General features: G+C 37.3%; 1 protein-coding gene and 1 long non-coding RNA gene across 2 annotated transcripts in view; both read right to left on the bottom strand.

The window, feature by feature from the left end:
- LOC103669603 overlaps positions 1–12,907 on the bottom strand; it is a 217,132-nt gene that overhangs the window by 46,098 nt on the left and 158,127 nt on the right. The window lies entirely within an intron of this gene.
- Positions 9,385–10,749, bottom strand: LOC103669601 (elongation factor 1-alpha 1-like). Its single transcript, XM_008697945.2, is given in 4 exon segments — positions 9,385–9,629; positions 9,632–10,240; positions 10,243–10,632; positions 10,635–10,749. Coding segments are annotated over 4 exon segments (1,344 nt in total). The 3' UTR covers positions 9,385–9,399.

Genomic DNA, 12,907 nt, shown 5'->3' with positions numbered 1-12,907 from the left:
TAAGGTACTGTGCCAAAGTGATATTTTAACAGCAGTCATAAGGAAAATAACAAAGAAGAAATTAAGAGAAAGATATTTCTGTTTGCAGTAGCTATACTTCTATTTTTTTTTCCAGCTAGGATGTAATAATAGCACTGTTCACCAGCCCCTAAACCAGGCATCTTGCAATCATTATCTCATTTAATCTTCACACTTACCTTTCAAGTGATAACTGAAATTCACAAATGCCTCATTTTAGGTAATACTTCCAATCTCTGCTACAATGACATTTTAAAGACTTCTTTAAAGAGTATTTCTAGATTCACAGCAAAACTGAGAGGAAGATACAGAGATTTCCCACATACCTCCTGCCCCCACACATGCAGAGCTCCTTCGTTATCAACATGCCCGCCAGAGTGGTACATTTGTTATATCATAATCACCCAAAGTCCAATATTTACATTATCGTTCACTGTTGGTATTATACATTGTATGGGTTTGGACACATATACATATATCCAGCATTACGGTATCATAACAAGTATTTTCACTGTCCTAAAACTGCCCTACACTTTTTTTTATCAGAACAATTTAACAAATAGGAAATTCTAACTGTCTTAAGTGTATACTTTTTAAAAATCATTTTTCCGGTGCAAAGAATAGTCACTAACAAAAAAACAAGAAACTTACAGGAGGTGGGGAAAGTAGAAGCTGGATAATTTACAAGCTAGTCAGCCCCAGGAGACCTTAAGAATTGACTCTACTTGAACTTATAAAATTAATTTGTCCTCCCAATGAGGGTTCCCTGATTTGAGGCAAAAAGATCCATTCTTCAATTAACTGTGGATGTCAAACTTGCCTCAGAAGCCCTCAATAACTCCAGAAGGTGAACTAAATTAGGATTCACCCTAGGTAAACATGGGCTGTATCTGTTAGAATCTTAACAAAAAAAAGTTACATTGTCAGGTAAATAAATTATTTTTTCCATGATAATTTTAGAACAAAGCAAAATATGAGAAAGAAAAAATGCCAATGTCCCTCCAACCCATTCAGAAAAGAAAGACAACAAAAACTAAGGATATACTGTATGGTGACTAACATAATATAATAAAAAATTATTATAAAAAATTACCCAGAGAGCTTTGTGGGTTTCCTTTTGTTTTCCTTTCTGCTATCTTTTCAAATTCATCCTTCTGTCAGTTCTCCAAATCAATATCCCGGAAAAAAGGAGCTACAGGGATAAGCAACAGAAACTAGTGCCTCTAGTAACACTAAAATCTGAGTTGAGGTTACCCTCATTCTATAGCCATGAAATACACTTTGTAGGAGCTGTGATTTGCCCGAGTTTCTGCCACTTTCTATACAAGGCCACCCAGTTTCTAATGAGGCCAACAATTAAGAACCTGTTGATGCTCCAAATTATTAAATGAGGAATAAAGTTTTCCTTAGGAGAGCTATATATAGAGTTAGCCTTAAGAATAGAGGCAGTAACAAGAAAGCAGTATCATTTTACAGTGGTGTGCTATTTTATTCACTCCTCACAATAGGTAGTGATCACTGAGGATCCTAGAACTGACATAAAACTGGCAAATGACAGTGTTGAGATGAATATGCAAGTCTTCTGACTCTGGTCCTTTCCCCACAATACTATCCTGCCTCGTTTCTAGTACATGTTTAATGGCTATATGTAAATAAAGACCTCCCTATATTGTGTATCCCATCTGTCTCCTAAACATCTGTCAGAACTGCCTTACCTTCCATGGAAGGTTCTTCAGCCTTCTGTTAGAAGAAATTATTCTCTATTAAAGTGCAAATAGAGAGAACCATATTTTTCTTTCAAATCTTTGACCTAGTAATTCAATTCTTGGGAATAATTCAACAGAAGCAAACTACTAAATATATAGTACAGAATGTTCTGTGATAACAAAAAGAAAAAGAAAGAAAGAGAAAGGCAGGTCAGAAAGGGATGGAAGGAAGAGAAAACAAATTCTGGAAATAATCCAAATGCCCAACAAGAGGGGAATAAACTTCAATATATCAAAGGCTAGAACAGTGGTTTTCAAACCATAGACTGCAATTCACAGGGAGTGATGAAAATATTGTAGTTGATCAAAAACAGCATTTTAAAATGAAATGGGTAAAAAAGAAAATAGAATGAAATGGAATAAAATGTAATGGAAAATATCGGAGTGCATCACCCCTTGGGAGGGTAAGAAGGTCTCATGAAACCTTATTTCCATGTAAATATGTATGGGTATATGTGTATATGTACACCTAAGTATGTTTATCAAATACAATGTAAAATTTATTTCTTAGTGTAGAGCATAGTCAAAAAATTTTGAAATGTACTGGCTTACGTTATTATCCATTCATTAAAATTTACTTGCAAGAAATCCTGGAGAATGTTTATAATAATGTTAAGGGGAACATAGGTCACAAAGTAGTATAGATACTATGGTGGCAATTATAGAAAAGATGAATGTATATAAGTTAATCACAGGAAAGAAATGAGCAAAAAAGAAAACAGATGTCCTAGGGAAATGTGATTATTATCTCTCATTTTATCTTTCATTTATAATTTGAAACAAACAGACCTACTCTACAATTAATTCTAGTTCAAATTTGCCTTAGACTCTGTCAATAATTCTAGTAAATAAAAGAAATCAAAATGCTCACCAAGCAAGCAAGGAACCAATTAACTAAGGAAACTTACAAATAGAACTAGAAGTCCAGGTACAAAAAATGTGACTGGTAGATGGAACAAAACATTTCTCGGACTAAGAACTTGTTTCTGTTCATACATACATCTATGCTCACATGCAAACGGAAGGAGGGATAACAGACTAAGCTATCTGTTGTTCATTTACATCTTAGCATTAGTGTGTACATGGTCCCTTCCAGTAGAAGAATTAACCTGTATCAAGAATAGATGAAACTGCTAAGAGTTACTAAAAAAGTGAGAAGAAATTGTCAGAGGCATGAGAAGGTGCTGAGTTGTTTATCTTTAGCATCTTCTAGTACCTCTTTTCAGTTTACATTTTTCCTCCTTGATTTTGCTTAATACTGGCTGTCCTTTACAGAGAAATGCCTTAAGTGACCAACATAAAGGTCAATGAAAACTGTATCCAGTTAAACTACTTCATAAAGCCACCTTAGTGAGTCCAGAATCACTTTGGGTAAAAAAAAATCAAGATCAAACTCTCCTATTACACCACTGAACTTTTTGATCTAGGACAATTACTACCAATGAATAAAGAGAAAATTACTCACATTGGGGAAGGATATTAAGTCCTTTGGGTGACCTAGATGCCATGCAGAGCTCTCAATGGCAGAATCAAGGCTTTTATGTTCTCTATCACATCCCTGTGTAATCTACAGTTACAAACTTCTAGGACAAAAGAAAGGGGAAATGAGTCTAGACTCCCATGTAATGAAAGTATCTCTAAATTGTAAGTGTAATTTCCCCCAATTAAGGAAGGATGCTAGAAAAGCCCAGCTTTATCAAATGTTAAGTATACATGTTCACATGATTTCAGAGTCCTTAATGTACTGCCCTCATGAATCAGGTGATTGAATGGCACTAGTAAATATAAATTATTGTTCTGTTGTTCATATCACATAGTGTCCTACTTTTCATAGATACCTTAAGTGGCCAACATAAAGATTAAAGATATTGATAGCAAGTTAATCCACTTCCTGAAGTCACCTCAGCTGGTCTGAAGTTACTTTGGGTAAGAAGAGGCTAAATTGGGGAGCTTTAACTTCCTGGTTAAAATTATAAGACATAGCAATATTTGGGAAAGCGTTCAATAATAAGATTTTGGTCTAAGATATACTATAGCTTTCAAGAATTTCAGAAGTTGAAAGCATCATTGAACTATGTGTCCATGTGGATTAGACACACACACACACACACACACACACACACACACAGAGGGAATGAAAGATGGAGTTCAGTTCACAAACAAGAACAACTGCCTCTTTAAAATTCTTCCCATGTATTTAAAATATGCAGCCTTTTTTGGTGGGGAGAAATAATCTAGTCCTTGGGCTAGGTAAACAGGTTGTTTTCTTCCTGATTTTTATTTTAGCTAACTACATTCTTCCCATGCTTGAGTCTACTTTTGAATGAAATGATTTTATGTTTTAGTCTAAATGCCTTAATGCTGATTTTTCTAGACATGAAATTATATCTAAGAAATACACCACTAAAGACATCTATCTCATAAATAAATAATGACTAACTCTGGGCAATTTACTATCTGAGTTGGTAGGTCTTCTAGTGTGGAGCTCTATCAAGGGAAATCATTCTGAGGTTTAACAATTGTATTCTGGGAACAACAACAATAACAAAAAACAGGCACTTAGTTAAAAACAAGTAAACAAAAGTTACTGTTATTTTTCATGAACTCCTAATCTATAGAAGTTGGTCCTTCTCAAAGTATCTACAAACTAATTATATCATTATGTCATTTGATTCCCACAATGTCTACAAGGTGGATCAGTCCAGGGTTAACACCATCCCCAATCTGTAGATGAAGACCATGAGACACAAAAAAGTTAACTGGCCTGTACAAGGTAACATAGAAAGTTAATGTAAAACAGGGATCAACCCAAATCTCCTGGTTGCTGATTTAATTTGTTACATCACAAAATGATTTGCTACATCACTTTACTTTCCATCATCAGGGTCCACGCTTTCCATATCCAAATGTCTTCAAGAAACATAGGAACACTGATTATTATTCCCCTGGATTCACCTTTCTCCTTGGCTCAGAATAAGCATTTTTTTCTAATAATTTTTTATTATATTATGTTAGTCACCATACAGTATATCCCTAGTTTTTGATGTAAAGTTCCATGATTCATTACTTGGATATAACACCCAGTGCACCATGCAATACGTGCCCTCCTTAATACCCATCACCAGCCTATCCCATTCCCCCACTCCCCTCCCCTCTGAAGCCCTCAGTTTGTTTCCCAGAGTCCATAGTCTGTCATGGTTCATTCCCCCTTCTGTTTACCCCCCCTTTCTTCTTCCCTTTCTTCTCCTACCGATCTTCCTACTTCTTATGTTCCATAAATGAGTGAAACCATACGATAATTGTCTTTCTCTGCTTGACTTATTTGCTTAGCACTGTCTCCTCCAGTGCCGTCCATGTTGCAGCAAATGTTGAGAAATCGTTCTTTCTGATGACTGAGTAATATTCCATTGTATATATGGACCACATCTCCTTAATCCAGTCATCTGTTGAAGGGCATCTCAGCTCCTTCCACGATTTAGCTATTGTGGACAATGCTGCTATGAACATTGGGGTGCATATGGCCCTTCTCTTCACTACGTCTGTATCTTTGGGGTAAATACCCAGTAGTGCAATTGCTGGATCATAGGATAGCTAAGAACCATCCTGCTCAAGAATGATTGAGTAAACCAAGGAAATTAAAAATCAATTTAAACAATTTATGGAGATCAACAAGAATGAAAACACAATGGTCCAAAACCTATGGGACACTGCAAAGGCAGTCCTAAAGGGAAAATACATAGCCATCCAATCCTCACTCAAAAGAATAGAAAAATCTGAAATGCAGTTTTTATATTCTCACCTCAAGAAGCTGGAGCTGAAACAGAAGAACAGGCCTAACCCACACATGAGAAAGCAGTTGATCAAGATTAGAGCAGAGATCAATGAATTAGAAACCAGGAGCACAATAGAGCAGATAAACAGAACTAGAAGCTGGTTCTTTGAAAGAATAAATAAGATTGATAAGCCACTGGCCAGACTTATTCTAAAGAATACAGAAAGGACCCAAATTAACAAAATTATGAATGAAAGGGGAGAGGTCGCAACCAACACCAATGAAATAGGAAGGATCATTAGAAACTTTTATCAACAACTTTATGCCAATAAATTAAACAACTTGGAAGAAATGGATGCCTTCCTGGAAACCTATAAACTACCAAGACTGAAACAGGAAGAAATTAATTATCTAAACGGACCGATTAATTATGAAGAGATTGACGCAGTGATCAAAAACCTCCCAAAAAACAAGAGTCCAGGGCCTGATGGATTCCCCGGGGAATTCTACCAAACATTCAAAGAAGAAATGATACCTATTCTCCTGAAGCTGTTTCAAAAAACAGAAACAGAAAGAAAACTACCAAACTCATTCTACGAGGCCAGTATTACCTTGATCCCCAAACCAGGCAAAGACCCCATCAAAAAGGAGAATTATAGACTGATATCTCTGATGAATATGGACGCCAAAATTGTCAACAAGATCCTAGCTAATAGGATCCAACAGTACATTAAAAGGATTATCCATCATGACCAAGTGGGATTCATCCTTGGGAGGCAAGGGTGGTTCAACATTCGCAAATCGATCAGTGTGACAGATCATATCAACAAGAAAAGAGTCAAGAACCATATGATCCTCTCAATTGATGCAGAAAAAGCATTTGACAAAATACATGATTAAAACACTTCAGAGTGTAGGAATAGAGGGTGCATTCCTCAATTTCATAAAAGCCATCTATGAAAAGCCTACAGCAAATATCATTCTCAATGGGGAAAAGCTGGTAGCCTTTCCCTTAAGAATAAGCAATTTCTAACCACTACCACATGTGGTTGTTTTCCAGCAAAGTTTTCCCATAAATGACCTGAAATTTTCAAAAGAGATATCTATTGCTACATGGAGGTGTGAGGAAGCTTTTGGTTTTATCTTCCCATATCCCAGCTTGATCTATTAAATTTTGAACTCAGTGATTCTCTGAAGGTGTTTAAGATTCAGTGCTCAAATCCCAAATTTCTCAAGGGCCAGCAAGTCAAATTCATTTACACTTTGTCCCTGAGTTTCTTTCCTTTTTATTCCCTTTTTTATGTGAAAAGCAATAAAGCAGTGACCCTTGCTTTTCACTCAGAGCCTCTTTGGTCTGTACTTTAATCACTTCTTATCTGGTGTCTTCACTTAGGTTATCATGCTGAAAATAAGTGCTACACAACTATTTACTTCTTGCTGGACAATTCCAGCAATTTCTACCAAGTCAGTTTGATGCCTACTAAGATTGGCAGTTATAAAATCATGAGTCCAAATCTGCCATTACTTGGAAAGCTTATAAAGTCAGGGACATGGGATTGCAAAATACAAAGGAAAACTATTTGGGAAAACTATTTTGTATAAAACAAAGCTTGTGAACAGCTAATAAATCTTGAGTGAACAAAACAAAGCTTTAGTTAGAATCATATAATGGAAAATTCTTCAGTCATTAAAAGCAATGGTACAGATCTATATCTACTGACATGAGATGCTCATAGTATTTTATGGAACTGTATACAGTATGGCTCCATTCTTAACAATATGGCTCCATGAATAAAGAAAGTCTAAAAGTTGTTATTCTCTCTAAGCAGAGGACTTATAGGTTATTTTAGTTTTAAAAATTTGTTTATACTTCCTAGTTTTTCTACAATTAATTTATCTTCCTTACCTTATAATAATAGAAAAGTCAAAGCCTATCTGTGGAAAGTTAACTAAAGGATAGGTTACCAAAGCCATGGCCCTTCCTTTCCCATCCTTCAAACATGGGAAGGGTTACAGACTAAAATTAATGTAAAGGAAAACATCACATGGGACCAAATAGCAAATTATTCCTGGGGAGAAACTGAAATTATGATACATGCTAATTAACATTCAAGAAATTATAAATAGGTGAGCAAGGAGTTAAGGGCAGTTTCTTCCCCATCTTTTCTGCAACTTATTTTCTTGCTTCTCTCCTTTTTTGCTTTAGGAACACATAGGTGCTTTAGTGAAGAGAGGTTTGAACTTGGGAGTCAAAAGGCCTTGATTATCCTATTAGTCTCTCTTAATTGGGTAAGATCCACAACCTCAATAGGCTTTAGTTTCTTTATCAAGAATGAGGATTAGGGATGCATACGTGGCTCAGTCAGTTAAGTGTCTGCCTTCAGCCCAGGTCATGATCCCCGGGTCCTGGGATTGAGTCCTGCATCAGGCTCCTTGCTCAGCAAAGAGTCTGCTTCTCCCTCTGCCTGCTGTTCCCCTTGCTTGTGCTCTCTCTCTGTGACAAATAAATAAAATCTTTAAAAATTTTTTTAAAAAAAGAATGAGGACAGTAACGCCTAACTCATGACGTTATTATGAGAATTCCCTGAGAAAATGTGTATGAAAATATGGAGCATGGAGTTAGAATTCAAAAAATAAAACTTAAACAGAATTTCTGCCCTGATTCTCACTTTGGTTTTCTGCTCCACCTGAAATAGAAATAGATATGGTAAGTCATCAGATTCTTGGATCTCATTTCCATGGACTACTTGGTGCCAATTAATATTCAGGTTGAGATCTGACAATAGCTATGCCTTGTAATCATCCCTCTATGCCACCCAGAGGCTCAGATGGGTTTAAATTTTGTTCAGCATACAAAACAGAATGCCTGTGTGTCTTTGTAGAAGGATTCTTGGCTTGAACTGAAGGTGTGTCCACTTCAATACTCAGCCATGTCAGGACAAATCTGGCTGTCTGTTAGGATAGGCCCTTGAGAATTTCATTCACATGAATGAATGGGACCTTTCTCTCTTAGCGAAGGATAGAAATTTTCTCCAGAGTTCTCTTTGGAAGTCTAAACATAATTACTTTTATCCTGTCTCTCCCTCCTCAGAAAAGTAAAAGAACATAGTGTATACACGAAACAAGAACAGGGTACTATGAAACAGAAAATATAAGAGAACAAAGAAGAGCCTTGGAGATTTAAACCGTGATTGTTCATCCACATTTAAAATGCAATAGAAGAGTTTAATGATTCAAAGAAATTTCCAGAAAATAGGACCAAAAAAATCAAAGAAATGGAAATATAAGAGGAAAGATAAGAAAGTTAGAGAATGAAGTCAAATATCTTAGTTCCAGAAAGAAGGATTGCCATTTATTTTCCTAATGAGCCTTTTAGTACTATTTGAATTTTTTAGATGTGCACATGAAGAGCATTTATTAAAAACAGAAATGAATTTTGAAATTATTTATACTCATCATAAACATTTTTTACATCTAATTTATTCAGTAACACCCCATAGTAACTATACTTCCTAAGTCAATACTGATCTTCTAAATGCCAAATCTTTTTTTTCCTCATTAAACTTTTGTTTTAATGGGTCTCAAAATTCTGTGACAGATTTTTGGTCAAACTGTTTCCATTAAAGTACTGATTTTAAAAACTAATAACTTAAAACTGCCACACAAACACAAAAACAAATGGTCCACAAAACATTCTCCTTTCCTTCCAAAGGTTTTACAATGCACTGTTATCAATAACCAGTCTTTTACTATTAAACCTAAAGGGCCAATTAACACAAACAGTTCTGAGACCATTCTTCCACAACTGATTAAGACTGGGGTGTCAGATATTGGGGCTAATATTCATTTAGCCTTCTGGGCAGACTTGGTGACCTTGCCAGCTCCAGCTGCCTTCTTGTCCACTGCTCTGATGACACCCACAGCAACCATTTGTCTCATGTCACGAACAGCAAAATGACCCATAGTCAAGAAGCTCTCAACACACATAGGCTTGCCAGGAATCATATCAGGAATGATAGCATCACCAGATTTCAAGAACTTGGGACTATCTTTCAACTTTTTTCCAGAACCACAATCTTCTCCTTCAGTTTAGCAAACTTGCAAGCAATGCGAGCTGTGTGACAATCTGGCACAGGTGCATATCCAGCACTGATCTGGCCTGGATGGTTCAGGATAATCACCTGAGCTGTGAAGCCAGCTCCTTCCCTTGGTGGGTCATTTTTGCTGTCACCAGCCACATTGCCATGATGAACATCTTTGACAGATATATTCTTGACATTGAAGTCCACATTGTCCCCAGGAAGAGTCTCACTCAAAGCTTCATGGTGCATTTCAACAGACTTTACTTCAGTTGTAACATTGACTGGAGCAAAGGTGACCACCATGCCAGGTTTAAGAACACCAGTCTTCACTTGGCCCACAGGGACAGTACCAATACCACCAATTTTGTAGATGTCCTGGAGAGGCAGATGCAAGGGCTTGCCAGTTGAATGAGTTGGTGGCAGAATGTAATCCAGAGCTTCAAGCAGTGTGGTTCCACTGGCATTCCCATCTTTATGGGCGACTTTCCATCCCTTGAACCAAGGCATGTTAGCACTTGGCTCCAGCATGTTATCATTCCAAACAGAAATTGGCACAAATGCTACTGTGTCAGGGTTGTAGTTAATTTTCTTAATGTGGGTGTGACTTCCTTAATGATTTCCTTGTATCTCTTCTGGCTGTAGGGTGGCTCAGTGGAATCCATTTTGCTAACACCAACAATTAATTGTTTTACACCCAGTGTGTAAGCCAGAAGGGCATGCTCACAGGTCTGCCCATTCTTGGAGATACCTGCTTCAAATTCACCAATAATCAGGACAGCACAGTCAGGCTGAGATGTGCCCATACTCATGTTTTTAATAAAATCTCTGTGTCCTGGGGCATCAATGATGATCACATAATACTCAATGGTCTCAGATTTCCACAGGGAGATATCAATGGTAATACCACATTCATGTTCAGCTTTCAGTTGATCCAAGACCCAGGCATACGTGAAGGAGCTCTTTCTAATCTCAGTAGCCTCCTTCTCAAATTTTCAATGGTTCTTTTGTTGATCCCACCACATTTGTAGATCAAATGATCAGTAGTGGTAGACTTGCCTGAATCTACGTGTCCAGTGACGATGATGTTGATGTGAGGCTTCTCCTTTCCCATTTGGGTTAAGGTTTAATAGTGGTTTTCACAACACCTGTGTTCTGGTGGCAAAACCATTGTGAAAAAGCCTAAATGCCAAATCTAATGGGCTATTTTCAATACCCCTACTACTGAAGAACAATGCAATATTTGCATTCAATCACTTCCCCATACTCTTTTAAATTCTAGGATGGAACTCTCCCCTAGCTCTCCTGTTCTTAGCTCAATATCACCATTGTTGATTTTTCTTGACATTACATTAAACTTTGATGCCCCTTAGGGTTCTGTCTTATAGTTATCCTTCTCTTAATCCATGTACTCTTATTGGATGACCTTACTCCCAAGTTTCAATTGCCAACCTATAACCCAGTGACTGCCAAATCTCTAACCCAACTATCTATATCTTTACCTGATGTCCTAAAAACACCTCAAATTTAGCATGTACAAAATTGACCTCATCATTTTCCCATTTCCCCCCAACTCCAAAACCCAAATCCACTCAGTCGGCTACATTCTTCATCCAGCATAATGGTCTGACCCAATTAGAAACCATGTGGTTATTCTCAACAACTCTCTCAACCTTCAGATGAGAAAGAGGTTTCACATTTAGCCTCCTCATCCATACCACCACTGCCTTATTTTAGCCCTAATGTTTCTCTTAAGATGACATTCTCTTCCCATGACAATTCATCCACTTTCTCTTCCTATGACAATTCATCCACTCCCTTCATTACTGCCAGTTATTTTCCTGAAAACCAAATCTGATCACATCTTGCTCCTACCTAAACCTTTCACTGGCTCATTATCAGTACAGTAGTCTTTTCCTGGCCTCAGAGTCCTTTTCACAGCCTGATTATATCCAGTCAATGTTATTTTAATACACACACACAACCTTTGCGGCACACACACTGAACTCCCCACCAGTCCCTGAATGCCTCAGGCTCTTTTATCACTTCATTCTGTTCACACTGCCTATAATTCCCTCCTCAATTTCTTCAACTGGAAAACTCATACTAATTTTTCAAGTAAGTGACTTTTTCTGTGAAGCCATGCAAATTAAGTTCTTCTTCCCCATTGCTCCCACAGCCCTGTGTTCTCATCTCTTGTGGCATTGTATGTTAGGCTCTGAATCTACAGGAAAAGGACACACACACATACAACTGTTCTCAATGTATTCAGCTAATGGCTAAATACAGAATTTAACAGAAGTGGCTGCATAGAGCAGAAGCACATGCCACTTACCCTTGAGCAGCTTGTTCCTTGTTCCTTGGTTCCCCATAGGCTGTCCAACTGCTACTGACCTCTACCTTTAAGTTGGGTATAGCCGTATTTGAGAAAGAACCTGAAATCTTGCTATACTACCACCCTTTTATACTTGGGCTTATACTGTCATTTCAGAAGAATTTATACTAACAAGCTATGATCTTCCTTTTTAGGAAATATTAGCAAACAACAGACCATTCTTGTTTTTAAACCCAACTCAGGACGAGCACAGGCATATCCTCACAGATAGGAGAAAGCTGAGACAGGGCACAATGTCCATGAATAATGTCTTTGCCTGTAGATTTACAAACACAGAAAGTCTGTCTTCCTACACCACTAACATAAAAGTTGCCAGCTTTGTATTACAATTTATATATTTATGTTTCCACCTCTCTCACTGGATTGTGAAATTTCTGAAATCAAAGGTCATATATTATTCACATTTGTACACTCAGTGACAAGAGCAGCGTTGGGCACCTAATACAACGTTCAATATATTTTGTTGAATAAGCCAATCTAATACACCTTTCGAAATCAGGCTCTCTATAAAAATCTGTCAGGTTTCACAATCTGTGATTTTAGGCTCCTATAATTTGGCAAAGGTGGTAGAAAAAGGTATTTCAAAGAAGTAATCTTGAGCAGCTAAAATTATAGGATATTCATGATATCCTTGCACAAATCTGACCTGGAATACCAGCTTTGGTGTCTGCCCTGTGGGGAAAAAAATCATAACGCCTGGCCACCTGGAGTCACAATTATACCTGTAGGAAATTCAAGACCAAATGGTAAGCCAAAAGAAAGAAAGGGCACTCTAACATTGCAGATTTCAGATGAAAATGTCTGCGGAAGGTGATTTCCAAAATGCTACAAGGAGGATGATTGGGCCAGGTGAATTCTAGGTAGATCACTTTATCTA

Source organism: Ursus maritimus, unplaced genomic scaffold, assembly GCF_017311325.1.
Source record: "Ursus maritimus isolate PB19 unplaced genomic scaffold, ASM1731132v1 scaffold_14, whole genome shotgun sequence".
Taxonomy (NCBI): domain Eukaryota; kingdom Metazoa; phylum Chordata; class Mammalia; order Carnivora; family Ursidae; genus Ursus; species Ursus maritimus.
This window is presented reverse-complemented; position numbering and strand designations above follow the sequence as displayed.